The following is a 22,515-nucleotide window of genomic DNA, read 5'->3' as shown; positions in this document are numbered from 1 at the left end:
GTTGTTCTCAATGTACATCAATGACCTACCAAACTGCTGTCCAGGCACCAACTGCCAGATGTATGCAGATGATACCGTTATCCATGTGTCCACTAAAACAGCTAGCTTAGCAGGTGAACACCTAACAGAGGCATTACGTAATGTTTCCAAATGGCTTGAGTTGTCTCATTTAACTATTAATGTTAAGAAAACTGTTGCCATGTGCTTCTCCATATGTAATAGATCTGGAAACGATGTATTTGAGGTACAGATTAAGAATGAAGCAATTGAAGTAGTAAAAGAAGTTAAATATCTAGGCATCATCATGGATGAGAATTTAAAATTTGACAGTCAGGTTAAGTACATTGTGAAGAAGGTCAAACCAAATCTAAATTGTTTTCGTTTTATTAGAAGGGACATTTCTTGTCAAACTGCCAAATTATACATGCATGCAATGATTTTTTCACATCTGTCATATTGCATCACATCATGGTCCCAAACTTCTCCAACTAAATTAAAACCTATTGTTTCTTTATATAAGCAGACAATAAAAGTCATGGACCAGAAACCTATGAGATGGCATCACTGCGGCATTTAAAAAAAACACAACGTTTTCACCTTTGACAATTTTATGAATTTTAGTAATCTTAAACTGTTTTTTAAATGTGTAAATAATCATATGTCACCACTGTTATCTGAATTAGCCATTAGGCGTCAGAGCTCTCGTAGGGCAGTCACACGAGCCTCCATCAGCGGTGATTGTCTTGTCCCAATGTACAAGACATCTTTTGGCCAGTCTGCTTTCTCTGCAAAGGGGGCACAACTTTGGAACTCTCTGCCCTCTGGCATAAAATTAGAGAGCAACAGTAATGCTTTTAACAGAGGACTCAAACAATGGCTAAAATCAAAACAACAGTGCTCAAATGAATAGCTTCTGACTGGTTTATTGTTTGATCATGCTGCCTTTGCTCTACGGTTCTATTTATTTATTCTCCCATTATTGTTTTCTCTGTTTATCGCTTTTCTCCCTATCTTAATTGTTTTCTTTTCAAAAGCCTCCTGTGGACAGGTGTTGAGAACTAACATGCTTGCTAAAACACTTAAACAATGCATCTGGTTCGTTCAATGTATCTGTGATGTCCACGCCAAATAAAGTCTATTATTACTATTATTATATTGTGTTTTATTTTGAAATTGACCGGATGCTCTGTGCGTTTCCTTGTCTGACTTCCTGTCCGGGCTGTCATATTCTCTCCAGCTTGACACGTGCCTGCAGCGTACTCCGGCGAAAATAGACTCGCTGCGTATTTGAAACGGAGCAGAGCGCAGTGCCGTTGGTGGCACGCGCCGGAGACGGACGGCAGCGTGCGCTGTGTGAACACAATGATTGACTAGAGTGGAGGCTAAGTACAACGTAGTGCGCTGCGCTGATGGAATTGGGGGTTGTATGCAGCGAGTCAAATCTGGAGGGGCTGTAGGTACAAAAGGCCCCTCTGAATTTAGGAATCCAGGGACAATCCAATGGCTGGGTATGAGACAGCTCGTGGCATAATTGACTGTGAGGCCCAGCTGTGACACATGGTAAAGAAGGGCCGAAGTGTCCTGATCTGCCTGCACCCTGGTCCAGGCATAGATCAGCCAGTCATCCAGGTATGGGTGGATATGCATACAACTCGCCTGCAATGGGGCCAATGATTCCTGCATGCACTGTGTAAAGACCTGCGAGACCAGGGAAATCCCAAAAGGGAGCACCTTCAACTGATAAACCCTGCCTTCAACACAAAGCCCAGGAACTGTGCACATGAAAGTATGCGTTGTTTAAATAGATGGATGTGAACCGACTCTGCCATGTCACAGCCTGTAGCACATCTGCCGTCCTAAGCATGTGGAATGGCAACACCTTCAGAAATGTGTACAGCCAACAAACAAAAATCACAAATCTCAAATCAGAGCACAAGATAGGATGATCTGTTTTGTCTTGTAAATGTCAAAATTTCATTATGGCAATGACATCAACAGAGGGACATAAACATTATTTAAAAAACATAAATAGATGTAGAATAAAAAAAAACACACTCAAATGAAAATGATTAAGAGTTGCAAGTTTCCAAAAGCCTCAGTGAAGCATGTTTTCATTAAATAATATACAATATAAGATTACATTCTGTCTGCATTTTGCATTTTCTATTGCAGCATGGTTCAGAAAGGTAAGGGTTAAGAAATTAATGTGCAAAGTTGAACACTGTTCATCTCTGGCTGGTGATAAAGAATAATGATCAAATAAAAGCCTACAAGTAGCATAATGTGAATACATTATAATGCTTCATTTGAAAATATCTTTGTAAGTTGACTTTAAATGAGAAACAAACACTTGTCTAATGTTTACTCACTATATTAATAAGAAATTCAAGGGCACACAGTTTGCTAGATACTATCACTGCCTTATATTCTTCCCTCATACTTATGTTCACGTACAGTAGTAGTATATTGACTTTGGCAAAACCCACATGATGTACATATATCTTGACTAGTAACATTTTTCAAATTAAGTGAGCTACATACACCAGAAAGAAATGAAGTGTAGATCTTTATATCTGTAGTAAAGACAGCAAGTCCAGATTATTTGAATGAAATGTAAGCATTCTGTCACAATCTTCTAACATCTCTTTATAGAATTTAAATATATACAGTCTTTATAGATACAGCGACACAACAACTACATGTATGAAAGCAAACATAAGATAAGAAACTTTATCAGCATTTGAGTTCAGCCTCTGCTAAATTTGTGCGTTTTCTTCTTCCCTTAAATAACAAACACTGATTTAAAAAAGACAATTAATATGATAACGCTTGGCATATGCTCTTCTTACATATATCTTACATGCAACTTTTTGAATTATTTTTCAGAACAATATCTTTTATGTAAAACAGATTTTCTGCAACCTAGAGCATAAAAAAGACACTTTAAAAAAAATGCTGTCATCAACCCAAGTGTGCCACATGAAGCATCTGTGGCATCATTATGAGATTTTTATGTTAAGAAAACGCAGAATTCTGTGTTGAATCTTTTTCAGTTTCAAACCATAGATTAAAGGATTCATAATTTGAGGTATGATAAGAAACTCTATAGCGATAAAGTTTTGGACGGTTTGAGGTAAATCCCTTGAACCGTATCGAATATACATAATATCCAACAGTCCAGTCACAAGGAAAGTGAGCAGGGAGGCTAAATGTGGCACACATGTCTGCATGAACTTTGCCCTGTTTTCTGCAGAATTCACACATGTTTTGATGAGATACATGTAGGACCACACTATAAATGCACCGTGCAGTAAGTAAAAAATTATCGTTATATAAGCCACAATGTTGTTCAGAGTAGTGTCAGCTGGGTAACATGCAAGGGATACAATAATCCAATTCACACAAAACAGCCTGGCAATATGACAACTGCACAGCTTTAATCTAGAAGTTAGAAAGATGTTCGTTGACATGATGCAAAAAGGTGTAATCACAGAGAAACACACTAACTTGACCAGTCTCTGCTTGGACATGAGGGAGTGATACTCCAGCGGTCGACATATAGCCAAGTATCTATCATATGCCATCACTGCTAGAATAGAGAGATCACTGCAGACAAAGGAGTACATCACTAGAGCCTGGATGAGACATCCAGAGTATGAGATAACATGAACTGGAGACAACAGATCCCAGAGAAACTTAGGATAGAAACCAGATGACCCATAAAGGCCGTTCATACAGAATGTGCACAACAGAATATACATTGGTTCATGCAGAGTTTTATCAATGAGAATAGAATTGAACACCAATATCGTACAGTAACAAAGTAAAGTGAGGAAGAAAATAATAAAGCGGTAGTTCCTTGTCTCACTGAAACCTGAAAGAAAAAACATTGACGATACATTATCCATCCTGGCAGGTGAATTATGTTCTCTTTTTCCCTCTTTGAGGGATAACTCTGTCTCTTACGGTCTCAGTGCACTCTTCTCTTCTTGCTGGTATTCATATTTTGTCCGCCCACATTAACACACCTACCAATCATTAGAGGTTTCATGGTTATCACCTAGTAACAAACTGTAAACACTAAACAAAATGAACAACAATACAACTCACTTAGACTTAGACTTTCTTTATTGTCATTGAAATTGTACCTTACAGTGCAGATAAGAACAACATTTTAATGCAGTGTGCTTGTTATAGTGCAGGATAAAGAAAAAAACAGCAGCAAGTATTTACATAAGAATAAGGTGCAGACATAAATAGGTATAATAATGAAACTATGTATACAATTTCTATAAAGATATCAAATATATTTCACAAAATGTGTACTGTTAAATTTCATTGCACAGTCCAGTGAGGTAGTCCTGTGTGCAGGTTTGAGGGGGGATGGAGGGCTTATTATTTTGCATTCAATAGTCTAACCCCCAATTCACACATACTCCGTGCGCGCCGCGATCCGTCAGCCTCACGGTTTTGCTCCGTCGGACGGCGCGTTCCCATTCACACTGGATCCGTTTCTGGGACGTCAGCGCACCCATGACACATCACATGAGAACTATAAGATCCCGTGGGAATAAAGAGAAAAACATGCCAACAACATGTTGCTTTGTCTTTCTGAAAATGAACTGTTGTTCATTCAGTTCCTGTTTTGACGTAATGTTGATAAAGTGATGAAAAATACGATTGCGAGTCCGTATATTGTGTTTTATTTTGAAATTGACTGGATGCTCTGTGTGTTTCCTTGTCTGACTTCCTGTCCGGGCTGTCATATTCTGTCCAGCTTGACGTGTGACTGCAGCGTACTCCGTCGAAAATAAGAGTTGGATTGTCACTGCCATTGGATTGTCCCTGGATCCCTGTGACATCAGGGCCTGCCTCCATGGCCCTTAGGGTCCCTGGTAGGATGAAACCCAGACCCCCGACCTCTCTAGGTCTGCAGAGCAGACTGCAGGGGTGCCTGTCAGTGGTAATCAGGCCGCTCAAAGGAGTGTGAGTGTCTTGGGAAGCTACCAGGGCGGGCCGGCAACCAAGGACAACCAGTGCCATAATCCACCTGATGTAGTCGTCTAAGCGGGGGCGCAGGGCCCTGAAGGCTAGCAAACTGCAACCGAGTTTGGTCCGCATGGATTCTATGCTCTAAGGCTTGTTGTGCTGCTGGCCAAAACAACGCGATGCACTACCGGGAGAATCCGAAGAGCCCTCCGGCCTAGCTCTGGAAGTGGAGACTGAGTATGTAGTCTGGACTAGTGTTGACATTAACCTGCCAAGCTCCCTGGTCATGAGGGCAAATAAGTGAAAAAATGTCACTCAGGCTCTGGATGGATGCATCCATGCCAGAGGACTGGAGTGACTGTGACAGAGCCAGTATCAAATGGGAAAGTGAGTTACCGATACGCCCATGCTGGCAGCCGTATCATAACACTTCACCAGAAAATCGGCAGTCATGCAACACTGTGGCCTGGGACAGTGAGCATCGGGTCTCAAAACCTCATCAGGCAACACAATGAGGGGGGCAATAGCTGGTTCTACCGCTGGCACCGGGCCCAGCCTATAACTGCCAGCATTCTGCTTGGAAGCCAGGGACCTGCTGTCAGAAGTATTTAGGGTTAGGGGTTAGGGTTACCTAATAAGGGTTACCTAACCATAACCCTTGCTGGAGGCCGGGGCCTCATCCAAGCCCAAGCGTGCCACTACCATACGGACAACTGGCTTAACAGATGCTGAGGCAGCCTCTGAACCAACCCCGGATCCGCTTACCATTTGCTGAGAACAGGCATGAACGGAAGCGTCCACTGCTCCCTGAAAGGCAGAAGTTTTAAGGCTCCCTCACATGGCTGTTTTGGACACCCCTCAGTTTGCCAGACAAACAGCAAATCAATTGGTGTTGCAGCAATGGAAGTGGACAAGCGAAGTGGTTCATATACTATTTAACGGATTCTACCCGACCTAAAAAGCCTCGGCATGTATTTAATAAGCTGCACGACCAGAAACATTGTAAAACTAGGAAAAATATTGGAGATGCTTGTGAAATATGGAGAGAGATAAGGAAGCAGAAAGGTTTTTGACAAAGATGCAGAGATGATTAAATACTGAGGTTTCAGTGTCCACGATATGGCAGCCTGCTTGTGCATCGACTCTAAGGAGGAGGGGGTTGGGGGAGACAGCGCTCTCCAATTGAATTTGAACTGTATGTTTCTAGAGTTTAAGGTTTAGTTTTAGGCTTTTTATGCCCTTATTAAGAGATAGGACCGTGGATGGAGTGAGAAATTGAGGAGAGAGAGAGAGAGTGTAGAATGAATGGATTTGAACCTGGGCTGCCTGCTTGGATGAGCCTCCGAACATGGAGCGTATGCACTAACCACTACGCTACAGGCGCCCGACCTGTAAGTTTTTGCAATACCACGGCTCCACTAGCCGATCTTTATCGTGCAGACCCTCACTCCAGATGAACAAATGTCTGCTTTGTCAGGGGGGTATTTTGGCTTCACTTTTGTACAACAGGAGCAGGTGGAGAGGTGTTGTCCTACTATACAGTCAAGGGCCTTCATTTTGTTAAGACACCTCAATTATCAGACATTGTCCAGCCAAGATACTGTGCAACAAACAAAAAAAAACCACAAATGTTTTCTTAACCCTTTCAAGATATTAGTTTATTTAGAACCTTTAAAATTAGGCATACTTGTTGCTGTGTGGTGTCGTTGAAAGATCAGCTTGGCTCGTCAAGATATGAAATCAAATCAAAGCACACGATCTGTTTTGTTTTATAAATGTCCAGATTTCATTATGGCAATGACATCAATAGAGGGACATAAACATTATTAAAAAACATAAATAGAAGAATGAAAAAAATACACTCAAATTTAAATGATTAAGTATTGCAGGATAATGCTTGTCATTCATGTGTTGCAACTTTCCAAAAGCCTCAGTGAAGCATGTTTTCATTAAATAATATACAATATAAGATTACATTCTGTCTGCATTTTGCATTTTCTATTGCAGCATGGTTCAGAAAGGTAAGGGTTAAGAAATTAATGTGCAAAGTTGAACACTGTTCATCTCTGGCTAATTAATCTAAAGATGAAGAATAATGATCAAATAAAAGCCTACAGGCAGCATAATGTGAATACATTATATTGGACTCTTCTATGCTTCATTTGAAAATATCTTTGTAAGTTGACTTTAAATGAGAAACAGACACTTGTCTAATGTTTACTCACTATATTAATAAAAAATTTCAAGGGCATACTGTTAGTAGATACTATCACTGCCTTATATTCTTCCCTCATACTTATGTTCACGTACAGTAGTAGTATATTGACTTTGACAAAACCCACAAAATGGGTGCACAAAATGATGTACATATATCTTGACTAGTAACATTTTTCAAATTAAGTGAGCTACATACACCAGAAAGAAATGAAGTGTAGATCTTTATATCTGTAGTAAAGACAGCAAGTCCAGATTATTTGAATGAAATGTAAGCATTCTGTCACAATCTTCTAACATCTCTTTATAGAATTTAAATATATACAGTCTTTATAGATACAGTGACACAACAACTACATGTATGAAAGCAAACATAAGATAAGAAACTTTATCAGCATGAGTTCAGCCTCTGCTAAATTTGTGCGTTTTCTTCTTCCCTTAAATAACAAACACTGATTTAAAAAAGACAATTAATATGATAACGCTTGGCATATGCTCTTCTTACATATATCTTACATGCAACTTTTTGAATTATGTTTTTCAGAACAATATCTTTTATGTAAAAAAGATTTTACAAGCATAACAAGGACACTTAAAAAAAATGCTGTCAACAATCCAAGTGTGCCACATGAAGCATCTGTGGCATCATTATTTGATTTTAAAGTTAAGAAAACGCAGAATTCTGTGTTGAATCTTTTTCAGTTTCAAACCATAGATTAAAGGATTCATAATTGGAGGTATGATAAGAAACTCTATAGCGATAAAGTTTTGGACGGTTTGAGGTAAATCCCTTGAACCGTATCGAATATACATAATATCCAACAGTACAGTCACAAGGAAAGTGAGCAGGGAGGCTAAATGTGGCACACATGTCTGCATGAACTTTGCCCTGTTTTCTGCAGAATTCACACATGTTTTGATGAGATACATGTAGGACCACACTATAAAAGCACCGTGAAGTACGTAAAATATTATCGTTATATAAGCCACAATATTGTTCAGAGTAGTGTCAGCTGGGTAACATGCAAGGGATACAATAATCCAATTCACACAAAACAGCCTGGCAATATGACGACTGCACAGCTTTAATCTAGAAGTTAGAAAGATGTTCGTTGATATGATGCAAAAGGGTGTAATCACAGAGAAACACACTAACTTGACCAGTCTCTGCTTGGACATGAGGGAGTGATACTCCAGCGGTCGACATATAGCCAAGTATCTATCGTATGCCATCACTGCTAGAATAGAGAGATCACTGCAGGCAAAGGAGTACATCACTAGAGCCTGGATGAGACATCCAGAGTATGAGATAACATGAACTGGAGACAACAGATCCCAGAGAAACTTAGGATAGAAACCAGATGACCCATAAAGGCCGTTTATACAGAATATGCACAACAGAATATACATTGGTTCATGCAGAGTTTTATCAATGATGATGGTCACAATGAGAATAGAATTGACCACCAATATCATACAGTAACAAAGTAAAGTGAGAAAGAAAATAGTAAAGCGGTAGTTCCTTGTCTCACTTAAACCTGAAAGAAAAAACATTGACGATACATTATCCATCCTGGCAGGTGAATTATGTTCTCTTTTTCCCTCTTTGAGGGATAACTCTGCCTCTTATGGTCTCAGTGCACTCTTCTCTTCGCGCTGGTATTAATATTTTGTCTGCCCACATTAACACACATGCTGAAAAATTGACCAATCATGAGAGGTTTCATGGTTATCACCTAGTAACAAACTGTAAACACAAAAAAAAAAAGAACAACAATACATCTTACTAAGACTTAGACTATTCTTTATGCTCTCTATAGTGCCTCTGTAGAAGGTGGTGAGAACTGGAGGGGGGGCGGTGTGCTTTTTACATCCGGCGCAGAAAGTGCATGCGCTGCTGAGCTCTTTTTACAAGAGCTCCGGTGTGGACCAGGTCAGAGTGTTGGTTATCTGTACCCCCAGGAACTTTGTGCTAGAGGTGGGCGATATGGGAAAAATATCATATCACAATTTTTTGGGGGGAAAATCCAGATCACGATTTTATCACAATGTTTTTCATACTGATCTTTAGACAAATTTGAAAGTTACTGACCAGTTCAATCAAACTTATTTCCCTGTATAATGTTTTTAAATGCACAAAAACTGTGCAGACAAGTTTAATCTATTTGAAAAACATCTTTGTAGGAGGTCTGGAGGTCTCACCCAGAACATCTTTAGCAACAGAAATGTCATTCCCTCAATTTGATCAATATCTATGCACAATTTGAAGGTTTTCCTCACCACTTTGAAATTATGATTTAGTTATGTGTCCTCTTTTTATGTTCATCAGGAACATTTTCATACAGTGATGCATTCATTTAAAAACATCTACACTTCAAGTTCTAGTGTTTCTGTTCTATTTAGCCCTGCAGAGTTCCTACAGCTGGAGCTTCATACAGGCTCTGCAGCCTTTGTTGTTTTTTATGACATCATTGGACTAACTTTAGTTTTTAACATATAATCAAACATAATACAGAATGTGTTCATTCTGTGACACATGATCAAAGTAAGTTTTACTAACAGAAGAGTTTAATTCATAAAGGGGGCGGGAAAAATATCAGAACAGTTGCATATAACCGGGATCGAATTGTTTTTGCGGACTTTACTTTTAAGTTTCGTTTTCATTTTCACCGCTGCGGAGCAAAAGAGCAGGAGACGCATCTGTGTCGGAGTGTCATGATAGAATAAACACATTAGCCCGATTCTACGATCTCCCTGCTTTGGCCGATTGTCAGCACGTTAAAATCCTTCACGATCTAAGATCGTTATATCGCCCACCACTACTTTGTGCTGCTTACTCTCTCTACTGCCGTGTCGTTGATGAGGAGTGGTGTGTTACTGAGCTCGGTCCTCCTGAAGTCGGCGATGATCTCCTTGGTTTTGTCAACATTCAGGGCCAGGTTGTTGGTTTTTGCACGAGTCAACCAGATGTTTCACTTTCTCTTTGTAGTCCATGTCATTGTTGTCACGGATGAGGCCCACTACCGTCATGTCATCCGAGAACTTCTCGATGGGGTTAGTAGTGGTCCTGGCGCAGCAGTTGTGGGTCATCAGGGTGAACAGCAGCGTACTCAGGACGCAGCCATCAGGGGAGCCGGTGCTCAGGGAGATGATATTGGAGACTTGTATCCCACCCGCACAGACTGGTGTCTGTTGGTGCGGAAGTCAAGCAGCCAGTTGCGTAGGGGGGTGCTCAAACCAAGGGGGGCCACTTTGCTCACCAGATGCTGCGGGATGATCATATTGAACATCGAGCTGAAGTCCAAAAACAACAATCGCACATCAGTGTTCTTCCCTTCCAGATATTGTAAGCTCAGGTGGAGTGCAGAGGAGATGGCGTCCTCTGTGGAGCGGTTAGGGCGGTCAGCAAAATGGTACGGGTCGAATGCAGGGGGAAGTCGGGAGACAATGTAGTCCTTTACCAGCCTTTCGAAGCACTTCATCATGATAGGGGTTAGTGCTACGGGATGGTACTCATTGAGGGAGGAGATTTGGGGTTTTTTAGGCACCGGTATAATTGTAACAGTCACATGATTTAATGATCGTGATCAAATGCAAAGAAAAAGACAGAAGTAGTAACGTGTAGGAAGTCTGCCACCACATTCTCTGGCCCCAGCAGGTACATGGCCATGAGGCTGACAAGGCGAGGGAAAGCCCATACAAGGAGACGGTGCACCAGCCGCAGCAGCCAGGTCTACCTGGTGCCCCCTTGATGACAGATATGGTAGACTGCCCCTCAAATAGGGCAGGAACTTGATGAGTGCCAAATGCATTGCACAGAGCTCGAGCACATTATGTGCTACATAGCCTCCTGCACTGTCCTATGTCCTCTCATTGCCCTGCGCAGCCACACTGCAACCCAACCTGATGTTGACGCATCGGTCATTACCACCTCACAACGTGAGAGTACAAAACCCTACAAGACACCTCTAGACAGAAACTCCCTGCTTCTCCATGGCTGCAGAGCTAGGGGACATCGGCTGGACACCATGACTTCTTGGATCTGTGCACCCTTGGATCTAAATGGAGGCCATTTGTCCAAATCTGGAGGGGCTGTAGATACAAAAGGCCCAGGCACCACTGGTGTTACCAACTTCAGCATACCCAACAGTCTGAGGAAAAGGCTGTACTGTAACCTCCTGCCCCTTCGAATTTAGGGATCCAGGGACAATCCAATAAACACCGCCCTCTGGCTGGGTATGAGACAGCTCATGGCGTAATTGATTGTGAGGCCCAACTGTGACACATGGTATAGAAGGGCCGAAGTGTCCTGATCTGCCTGCACCCCGGTCGAGGCACAGATCAGCCAGTCATCCAGGTATGGGTGGATATGCATACAACTCGCCTGCAATGGGGCCAATGATTCCTGCATGCACTGTGTAAAGACCTGCGAGACCAGGGAAAGCCCAAAAGGGAGCACCTTCAACTGATAAACCCTGCCTTCAACACAAAGCCCAGGAACTGTGCACATGAAAGTATGCGTTGTTTAAATCGATGGATGTGAACCGACTCTGCCATGTCACGGCCTGTAGCACATCTGCCGTCCTAAGCATGTGGAATGGCAACACCTTCAGAAATGTGTACAGCCAACAAACAAAAAATCACAAATATATTCTTAACCCTTTTAAGATATTAGTTTATTTAGAGCCTTTAAAATTAGGCATACTTCAAATAACCTGTAAACCTTTGTTGCTGTGCGTTGTCGTCGAAAGATCAGCTTGGGTCATCAAAAATATGAAATCAAATCAGAGCACAAGATAGGATGATCTGTTTTGTCTTGTAAATGTCAAAATTTCATTATGGCAATGACATCAACAGAGGGACATAAACATTATTTAAAAAACATAAATAGATGTAGAATAAAAAAAAACACACTCAAATGAAAATGATTAAGAGTTGCAAGTTTCCAAAAGCCTCAGTGAAGCATGTTTTCATTAAATAATATACAATATAAGATTACATTCTGTCTGCATTTTGCATTTTCTATTGCAGCATGGTTCAGAAAGGTAAGGGTTAAGAAATTAATGTGCAAAGTTGAACACTGTTCATCTCTGGCTAATTAATCTAAAGATGAAGAATAATGATCAAATAAAAGCCTACAGGCAGCATAATGTGAATACATTATATTGGACTCTTCTATGCTTCATTTGAAAATATCTTTGTAAGTTGACTTTAAATGAGAAACAGACACTTGTCTAATGTTTACTAACTATATTAATAAGAAATTCAAGGGCACACAGTTTGCTAGATGCTATCACTGCTTTATATTCTTCCCTCATACTTATGTTCACGTACAGTAGTAGTATATTGACTTTGGCAAAACCCACATGATGTACATATATCTTGACTAGTAACATTTTTAAAATTAAGTGAAAAAAATTTCAAACACCAGAAAGAAATGAAGTGTAGATCTTTATATCTGTAGTAAAGACAGCAAGTCCAGATTATTTGAATGAAATGTAAGCATTCTGTCACAATCTTCTAACATCTCTTTATAGAATTTAAATATATACAGTCTTTATAAATACAGCGACACAACAACTACATGTATGAAAGCAAACATAAGATAAGAAACTTTATCAGCATTTGAGTTCAGCCTCTGCTAAATTTGTGCGTTTTCTTCTTCCCTTAAATAACAAACACTGATTTAAAAAAGACAATTAATATGATAACGCTTGGCATATGCTCTTCTTACATATATCTTACATGCAACTTTTTGAATTATGTTTTTCAGAACAATATATTTTATGTAAAACAGATTTTCTGCAACCTAGAGCATAAAAAAGACACTTTAAAAAAAATGCTGTCATCAACCCAAGTGTGCCACATGAAGCATCTGTGGCATCATTATGAGATTTTAATGTTAAGAAAACGCAGAATTCTGTGTTGAATCTTTTTCAGTTTCAAACCATAGATTAAAGGATTCATAATTTGAGGTATGATAAGAAACTCTATAGCGATAAAGTTTTGGACGGTTTGAGGTAAATCCCTTGAACCGTATCGAATATACATAATATCCAACAGTACAGTCACAAGGAAAGTGAGCAGGGAGGCTAAATGTGGCACACATGTCTGCATGAACTTTGCCCTGTTTTCTGCAGAATTCACACATGTTTTGATGAGATACATGTAGGACCACACTATAAAAGCACCGTGCAGTACGTAAAATATTATCGTTATATAACCCACAATATTGTTCAGAGTAGTGTCAGCTGGGTAACATGCAAGCAAGACAATAATCCAATTCACACAAAACAGCCTGGCAATATGACGACCGCACAGCTTTAATCTAGAAGTTAGAAAGATATTCGTTGACATGATGCAAAAAGGTGTAATCACAGAGAAACACACTAACTTGACCAGTCTCTGCTTGGACATGAGGGAGTGATACTCCAGCGGTCGACATATAGCCAAGTATCTATCGTACGCCATCACTGCTAGAATAGAGAGATCACTGCAGGCAAAGGAGTACATCACTAGAGCCTGGATGAGACATCCAGAGTATGAGATAACATGAACTGGAGACAACAGATCCCAGAGAAACTTAGGATAGAAACCAGATGACCCATAAAGGCCGTTCATACAGAATATGCACAACAGAATATACATTGGTTCATGCAGAGTTTTATCAATGATGATGGTCACAATGAGAATAGAATTGATCACCAATATCGTACAGTAACAAAGTAAAGTGAGGAAGAAAATAATAAAGCGGTAGTTCCTTGTCTCACTTAAACCTGAAAGAAAAAACATTGACGATACATTATCCATCCTGGCAGGTGAATTATGTTCTCTTTTTCCCTCTTTGAGGGATAACTGTCTTTTACTGTCTCAGTGCACTCTTCTCTTCGCGCTGGTATTAATATTTTGTGCGCCCACATTAACACACCGACCAATCATTAGAGGTTTCATGGTTATCACCTAGTAACAAACTGTAAACACTAAACAAAATGAACAACAATACAACTGACATGATTGAATGATCGTGATTGAATGCACACAAAAAAATCATCCTGCAAGCACAACGGTTTTTGATTTAAATTCAAGCCAATTCATACAATTTTCATACTTCATTCTTGATAATAAGGATAATATTCTATAATAATTTCTAACTAAAGATAATTAACCCATTTATTGTGAATTTCTTTTCTGTCCAGTTTTCCTGCTGTGTCCCTTTTCATCATCATCAGAATCATAATCTTTATTGCCAGACTCAGGAGTTCATTATAAAACATATAAATTATATATTAACATATAAAAAAAAAACAACACAACAACAAGCACAAAAACAACAACAACAACAACAATGTACACATAGTCTTAAAAGCTAAATCAATGCAAGTAAGAGTTGAGTGTCAGTGTCTGTATTAAAATAAATGTTGTTCTCAAATGCCAAAAGGAAACCAGACAATCCAAAATGCATTTACTGAAAAACGCAAATGCACGTATAGGATATGTGGACCTCTCTTTGCAATGGACAAATTGTGTAATTTAGCACTATCATGAAGTTAGTTTGAAGTTGGAGTGTACAGCAAACGATAAACAAGATAGCACCAGGAAGCAGGCCTTGGAGCAGATGTGATGTAACCAATTTTAAACCTCATGGGCCAGTCTGTTACCAGTTGTTATTTTCTTTTACGCAGTCACTTTAGCAAAAAGGAAGATGCATTTTTCTTTCTCGCATTTTAGCCGCAGATAATAAATGACTGAGGCAGATATCCCATGTTAAAAAAAGGTCTACAGATTCATCGCTATGGCATTTTCTGGTCATGCTGTATATGTCTCAACCATAGCGTGTTTAACTCTGCCAAGGTGAAGCCAAAATATTTAGAGCTCCCCCTACTGACTGGCTGCAGTATAGGTCATAAACCCCGGCTCCCTGAACAGATGGGAAACGGGTCAAACTTTAAAACCAAAATACATAATACATATTTTCATTCATCTTAAGACTGGTTTATATCATGCTAGCTGGTTAGGATTACACTGATTTGTGTTCAAGTCCTTTTTTTAAAAAATTTGTGATTTGATGTTATAAAAAGGTGTAAAATGTCAAGATTGACAGGTCTGTTGATAAATGTGGACATAGAGGTATTGTGTGCAGCATAAACAGAGTAGACTTGGCTTTTGCATGATGAAGGTCAAGTACAGTAATATTGCCATTAAAGGAGCAATATGTGAGATATCTACTGAATTATATCATAACATGACTATATCATCAGACATTAAGAACCATACAATACTGAAGTGCTGTCTTTTCTGTCAACAATGCAGCAGCTAATATGTCCGCCTCCTAAGTGTTGATTCTGGTCTAGAATGGTTTGTTTTCTCTCTTGTGCAGACTCTTGTTCCCGATGAGAAAATGTTTGCACTTATCAGTGGGGTATTTTGGCTTCACTTTTGTACAACAGGAGCAGGGGGAGAGGTGTTGTCCTACTATATAGTCAAGGGCCTTAGTTTTTATTAAGACACCCCGATATTAAGACACTGTCCTGCAAGATGCTGTGCTTAAAAGAAAGTCCAGAACTTTATTCTTAACCGTTTTAGAATTTCAATTCATTCAGCTTTAAAAATGTGGCGCTTCAGAAACTTAAGATAACCTTTAGACCTTCGGCAGTGTTGCTGTAAGGTGTGGTCGAAAGAGCAGCTTGGGTTGTGAAATATATGAAGCGAGATAGGTTGATCTGCTTTGTGTTGTAAATGTCACAATTTCCTTATGTCAATCACATCAGTAGAGGGGACATCAAAATTTGTACAAAATATAGTGTCAGCTTATTGTAGATCCGGTTTGCCAGCAGGGGGTGCTATTCATCAGTCTATGAACAAAGTCAAGTGAAGAAGTGAGGTTGAAAATGTTAGTTCACCCTCTATAAAGTTTCATTTATTATTTCAGTCCTAGTCTTATGCCTGCAATTTTTTGCCTCACATGCACCGACAAGTCCAAGTGTGTAAGTTTTGGAGGGTCTCTCTGTTTGTCCCTCTGTACACACAGAGAGATGAAATAATGGGCTAAGCTATTTGTTAATAAACATTTTCTGAGTCAGTCTGTCTTGTAAACTAAACACGCTCCACAATAATGTGTAACCATTCATGTGTTTGCCTAACTTCACCTATAGTGTGAGTGTTCCCTTATACACCATTTTGAGAGGTGCCAGATTGCTTCCTGAGCACTGCCGAGGTGCCCTTGAGCAAGGCACCAAACCCCTTACCCACCACCAGCTCAGGAGTGCCTGCCGGGGGCAGCTCCGTCACTCTGACATCTCTCCATTAGTGCATGTCCACAGGATCCTGTTTGTGCATGTGTGTATATTTCAGCCTATGTGTGTGTTGCATGACTTACAGAGTGTAAAAACAGAATTTCCCCTTGCGGGATCAATAGAGTAAATCTTAATCTTAATCTTAATCTTAATCGTAATATATACCCATTAGCGCTTCAGTGGCTTTATAATGCCATATGACTTTAACATTAACAAAAATGTATCACAAATCAATGTTCTTATGAATTATAAAACACAGGCATGTTCAAAGAAATCTGTCATTGATTTCCAACTGGCAGAGAAATGAACTAACACGTTTTTAACTTGCACTTCCAGGAGGAACGTGTCACCTCTTAGGATGGAGTTTTATGCTGTTTCATATTTTCAGACATACAGTATATATACTGTTATAATGTTGGCTATTTAAACTGAAAAAGGGAAATGTTTCAAGTGTCTGAGTAAGCCCCATTTTGATCAGTTAAAATCCACATCTAAAAATCAAATTCTTCTATGGAAACAATTTTGCTTTTGGAATAAAAATCTGGACAACAAGACATATGTTTCTTCATACTTTATTCACAACTGTTCACCGTCTCTCCCAAGCCTATAACTGGCATATAAAGTCCAACCATACAGAATGAAGGAGGGGAAAATAGGAACACCCAGACCGATTGATGTTTAGATATAAAATTACACTTTGTTAAATAAATCATCCACTGAAAGCATAGAAAGGAAATATGAACATATTAATGATTATGTAAGATAATGTAAGAATAAAGATAATGTAAGAATACTTTAAAACATCTCGATCACATTATTTTGAAATTGTTTTTTTTTCTTTTTCTTTGAATTAAAGGGTAATGCAACTGTGAGCCCATTTTTTTTTTTTAAAGTCATTGCTGCAGCCAGGTGTTGCAAGATCAGAATTATGACGAAAAATCTCAAACAGTTCACGTGTATCATGTTGCTCTCATGTCTCAGGTTTAGTTTTGTTTCTTTGAGTCAGGTTATGAGCATGATAACATTCTTAAAATAACTTTCCTTATATCTGGAAGCTTCAGGCCGTAGACGAGAGGATTCACAAGGGGGGGAATGAAAACGAACTCGAGTGATAAGAAAACCACCAGAAACGGATTCAGCTCCTCCAGATTGGTTCTACTGAGGGCGATATCACAAAACACAGTGATAGAATAGTTGACAAACGTGACAATGTGTGGCAGACAGCTTTGTATGACTTTGCTCTTGAACTCTGAGGAGCGTTTCCGACAGAGGAGGAAAATCCGCACATATGTGTACAAGACAAAAGCCAGAGGCAGAAAGACAGTGCTGGTCGTCACAAGCATACCAATAAGGTTATTGAGCGCCGTCGAGATACATGACAGTTTTACAACAGACCAGTTTGCACAGAACACCTTTTGTATCTTATTTCCACACAATGGAAGTCTGGAAGCCAAATACACACAGGCAAAAACAGCCAAGGCAGGATAGAGCCATGCCAAGAAAATCAGTATGGAAACCACCTTTGAGGTCATTTTGGTGTGGTAATGTAAAGGCTGACAAACAGCAACATAGCGATCATATGCCATAATGCCTAAAAGGGTGAGCTCATAGGAAGCATAGGTGTAAATGACATATACCTGAGTTAAACAAGCTGGTCGTGAGATCAAATGACTGTCAGACAAAAGGTCAGTCAGAAATCGGAAGAAGAAGCCTGCGGTGCCGTACAGAGAGTTGAGAGACAGACACATGATGAAAACATACATGGGCTCATGTAGAGTCTTCTCAAAGGTGATTACAACAACGATGACAAGATTTGCTGAGATGATGAAAGCGCACAACAGGAAACACAAGACAAATGTTGGGTAGCGGTAGTTGCCTATGTTCACAAACATGGTGAGGTTAAAGTAAGGGGGATTAGTGCCGTTTTCCATCTAAAATGTACACAGTAACGGAGACGGTTTGATGAATGACAAGCTTTAAAGCTGGATGCCATAAATCATTACAACGCAGCTGAAACTCATAGACTAGAGGAGAGACAGGTAAATGTACATGAAGGGCATTGAACACAACAGAGAAGACAGAACATGTGTTTAGAATAAGACACAATAAGTAAGTAAAAACCATCCAATTAAATCAGAATCTCAGTTACATTTATAATCGGTGTAAAATTTCCAAAGTCTTTCACCTGTCCTACATGGTGTCATGCTGTCTGTGTGTGCTCTGTGGCGTGGCAGGTAACCTCTCTTTAAGGTGTCATACCTTATTATGTCACTGCCGTGGTCATTATGTATCCCTGGGGGACGTGGCAGGGATTTCCGAGTGTGCAAAACACATATAGCCATAACAAAATAATAACATACAATGTTATTACAACAATACAGAAACAAACACATTGGTCGATAAGAGAAAAAAAATATTTTTGGAAGATAAAAACTCTTGGCGCTTTATACATTTCCAACAAACAGTTTGATGGCAATTTTAATTCAACTGCATTTTATTTGTATAGCACATTTCAGACAAATTAAGCTCAATGTGCTTTACGGTAGACAAAAATAAACAAAATTTATACAAAATTATACAAAAATAATACAAAAACAATCATTAAAATGAATGAACAAATAGGTTCAAAAGCACAATAAAATCCCCAAAAACATTTTTAAAAGGACCCTGCACCATTCCATACAACACATACACAACACATACACATGTTCCTACTAGATTGCAGGATGAAGAAGATGAGGATGGTTTTGATTTTGATAATGACGATGATGATGGTTTTGATGCTGACATTTCAAATTATTTATTTTTGAAAGTTGCAGTGATTAATAAGAGGACTTCAATCGGTAGAGTTACTGCCAGAATGAGATACATCGGGAGGACCTGGAGAACCTGACAATGATCTCATTGTCATTATGGCCTGGACTACATTTCAGTTTTACAGCCCTACTTTCTCTGACTTTGTGTAAAATCCCTTGATGTGAGATGGCTAAACAGATTGGGTTTATTAGTTTCTACTGAAACTACACATGCTGTCATTTTTTTCTGAGGTGTCATTCTCATTTTTCCAGGCAGTGACTGAAAGGTTTACTACTATAGCCAGACGTGACATGTCAATTATTGGTACAATACCGCGTAACAACCCTCTGCCCTCTTCGAATGCATCCATTAAGTGACAAATGGTTGTCATGTAAAGGCCGAAGCTTCAGGGTCAATTTCCGACCATGATTATTTTCACTGTCCTGCACTATCGGTGTAAAGTGTGAGTGGGGGGGGGACCTTTCCAAATAACATCTTAAGCCCCTTACGTCTTGCAGTCAATGTTCCAAGGGCAGAATAGAGGACCGAAGTTACTTCACCACTGAGCCGTCATATGTAGCTCTAGTGAAAGTTCAGTCAGGAAGACTATATTTTGCATGCTCGTTTTATTATTTATTCTTATCCCATGTCAAATCACTCCTCCATGCATGCTCATTCATTTTCTCGTAATCAACAGTCAGGCTCACAGTCTTCCTTATTGCCCTCTAGCTCTGCCAGGGCATCCCTTGTGTATCTTCAGTAGGTGTTGAAAAATACAGAACTTGGGTTGAAAGAGTCACTACATACTGACTTGAAATACATATTTTTTTGTGAAATAAAAAAATATAAAAAGACATGTGATGTGAAAGGTAAGGGTTTAGCTCAGTGCCTCTGATGCAATATTTGATGATGTTCAGACTAATGAGAGCCCATGGGACATTAAACTGTACACTGTACTTTCTGAAGGATAATAATGTTGTATCATTAAGTTGGATATGGTCAACAGGTCATTATCTCTACTATCCCTGGAGTGCAATTAGACACAGTTTGCCACCCTGGAGAGGCACCATGGGTACCAAACCAAAACAAAGATGTTTTTCAGTCTAGCAAATGGTCAAGAGAATGAAATGTTTTTTGGCAAACACCCAGCAGTAGGTGCAGTCGGTGTTTAACAAAGACAGAGGGAAGAGTGACCCGCTGACCCTGCACATACAGACTTTTATTACTGAGCCCTATAGGTTTAGTTCCATTACAAGTGACCTTTACTTCTAGGACATTGCTGTGACCGAATTCATCTTAATCAAGCGGGATCATATCCCATATTTGAAACAAACCATGGCACCATATATGAGCATTATTATCTGTTTGAAAGAGCAATCCCATTTCAGGTTTCCTCTAGTGTTTTGTAAGCCAGGCATGCCACCAGGCGTTGTTAGATCCTGTTCCAGGCCATCACTAATTTTGCCCTCCTGTGCTGAATGGTGTTCAAGACTTAGACACTTAAAGCTCCTGTGAGGAATTTTGAGCTGGTTATGAAACAGACTGAAATTAATATTGATGCCTCTTGACTTGCAAAAGCAAACAAGACAATCAGCAACAACAAATTTACTGTCTGAAGCTGCTGCCACAAGGTAAGTGGTAAATAAGATATTTTACAGCACCCTGAAAAATCAGCCTTTTAGTTTACACTTTCTACAAGAAATCTTAACAATGAGTGATGAATATGAGTGTTGAAGACTGAAGGATGAGATTTGATGTCATAAATCATTGCCCAACCAAGGACTGGTCAAGATTAGCAAAAGCCAGTCCCCCAGTTCAAGGGATGGGAGTCTGTGGACAGGCCCTCCGACGAGCCATCAGGATTCTGTCAGAGGCTGCAGAACGAAGCAGCAATTGGATCTGGCTGAAAAGAAAGGATCCCAACTGGGCTGCAAGAAAGCAGAGGGGGGGTTCACCTGCGATGCCAGGTGTTGCAGTTGAGCCCTCTGGAGATGTTGAGGGCCTATCAATGAAACATCAAGGAAGGAGGGTGCCCACTTGAGGACCCCAATGAAGCGATTACCCCTACCCCCCATTCAAGACATCAAGACTCAATAAAGTGCAGATTACTGTAAGAGGGATTGTAGCATCAAGTCCTATGAGCTCAACTAGTTTAATTTCAAATGGTCAGGTTTGATGGTTTTAAGCTAACAAAGACAAGAAGGTTCGGGAAACACCTTGGGATAGTTTGGTGTTTGTTTGTTTGTTTACTTTTGGTTTCCACACAGGGGTAAAACCGGTCATTCTACAAAAAAAACTCTTGGCTCTGAACATCAAATATTGATGTTTGTAAGTTTAGATCACATTCAGTTGTGACCTCAGTGTGTCTCATGCAGCCCCCCACCCTATCCTACAGCTTTTTAGAGTAAACGTTGGCCAACTGACACTTGATAGAAGTAGACTGAAGGCAGGACAATGAGATTTGCAGATTATTTTCAAAAAACTAAACCCAGAGGTAAAACAAGATTATTATCTGTATTAATCATCTTTACCTACCCCCTGACCCCCCTATGCCCCCAATCCACAGGCTGATTAAATACAATCAAAAGTCTGATAAGCCAGTGTCAACTTTTTTTTTTTTATACTTTTTTTTAAAATAGTTTATATAGTTTTATAGACCATTATTTACAACCATATATCAGTATGAGTTTTTTTTTTCAGCCATTTTACATAATTCAATAATTTCAAAAGTCAATATTGTATATATGTATTAAGTAGTGACCGAAAATGCATAGGCTGAAGCAAACTGCTTTTAATAGCGTAAAAAAACAAATATTAATCATGCAGACAGCACCTTATAACAAGACAAAAACTGATATTAAGAACAAAATCAAATACAGAAATGCTGGAAGAAGCAGCTGAATCCGTTCGCTGGGATCATGATAAAGTGATGGAGGGAGTATCCTCTTGCTACAACATGTGACTCATGAAGTTATTAATGTCTAATCAGTGTCATGATGGACTAAGAAATTAAATATTATGTATTTTTTTCTGGTCAGACAATATTTCCCCCTCAACAATTTATTGGTGTACCTACAGATTTAAATCATTCTTCCAAACGTTAAGCCATTGCTTTGCTTATAGGGTAAAATACACTCAGCTGAAGTCTCCGGCTATGAAAGGGTTAAGCTAGAGGCCCTGCCTCTGTTACATATTGGTGACTAATCTGCAGCTGAGTTGTAAA

General features: G+C 39.5%; 4 protein-coding genes across 4 annotated transcripts; all 4 read right to left on the bottom strand.

Annotated features, from left to right (window-relative positions):
- Positions 1-2,965: 2,965 nt before the first annotated feature.
- Positions 2,966-3,908, bottom strand: LOC109992221 (olfactory receptor 11H6-like). The gene has a single exon (XM_020644746.2). It carries the CDS (start codon positions 3,906-3,908, stop codon positions 3,000-3,002), a length of 909 nt encoding a protein of 302 aa, XP_020500402.2. The 3' UTR covers positions 2,966-2,999.
- Positions 3,909-7,420: 3,512 nt separating this feature from the next.
- On the bottom strand, positions 7,421-8,775 carry LOC109992222 (olfactory receptor 52D1-like). Its single transcript, XM_020644747.2, has one exon. The coding sequence runs from the start codon at positions 8,773-8,775 to the stop codon at positions 7,852-7,854; it is 924 nt and encodes a 307-aa protein (XP_020500403.2). The 3' UTR covers positions 7,421-7,851.
- A 3,936-nt stretch (positions 8,776-12,711) lies between these two features.
- Positions 12,712-14,322, bottom strand: LOC109992223 (olfactory receptor 52D1-like). Its single transcript, XM_020644748.2, has one exon. The coding sequence runs from the start codon at positions 14,011-14,013 to the stop codon at positions 13,090-13,092; it is 924 nt and encodes a 307-aa protein (XP_020500404.2). The 5' UTR covers positions 14,014-14,322; the 3' UTR covers positions 12,712-13,089.
- Positions 14,323-17,052: 2,730 nt separating this feature from the next.
- On the bottom strand, positions 17,053-22,499 carry LOC109992213 (olfactory receptor 6N2-like). The gene has a single exon (XM_065962220.1). It carries the CDS (start codon positions 18,425-18,427, stop codon positions 17,504-17,506), a length of 924 nt encoding a protein of 307 aa, XP_065818292.1. The 5' UTR covers positions 18,428-22,499; the 3' UTR covers positions 17,053-17,503.
- Positions 22,500-22,515: the final 16 nt, after the last annotated feature.

This window comes from Labrus bergylta, chromosome 13, assembly GCF_963930695.1.
Source record: "Labrus bergylta chromosome 13, fLabBer1.1, whole genome shotgun sequence".
NCBI lineage: Eukaryota > Metazoa > Chordata > Actinopteri > Labriformes > Labridae > Labrus > Labrus bergylta.
The sequence above is the reverse complement of the archived record's forward strand: the minus strand, read 5'-3'. Positions and strand labels throughout refer to the sequence as shown.

Bases quoted from the DNA above. Each gene is read 5' to 3' on its own strand.
- LOC109992221 (XM_020644746.2), bottom strand. From the start codon at position 3,908: ATGGATAATGTATCGTCAATGTTTTTTCTTTCAGGTTTCAGTGAGACA.
- LOC109992222 (XM_020644747.2), bottom strand. From the start codon at position 8,775: ATGGATAATGTATCGTCAATGTTTTTTCTTTCAGGTTTAAGTGAGACA.
- LOC109992223 (XM_020644748.2), bottom strand. From the start codon at position 14,013: ATGGATAATGTATCGTCAATGTTTTTTCTTTCAGGTTTAAGTGAGACA.
- LOC109992213 (XM_065962220.1), bottom strand. From the start codon at position 18,427: ATGGAAAACGGCACTAATCCCCCTTACTTTAACCTCACCATGTTTGTG.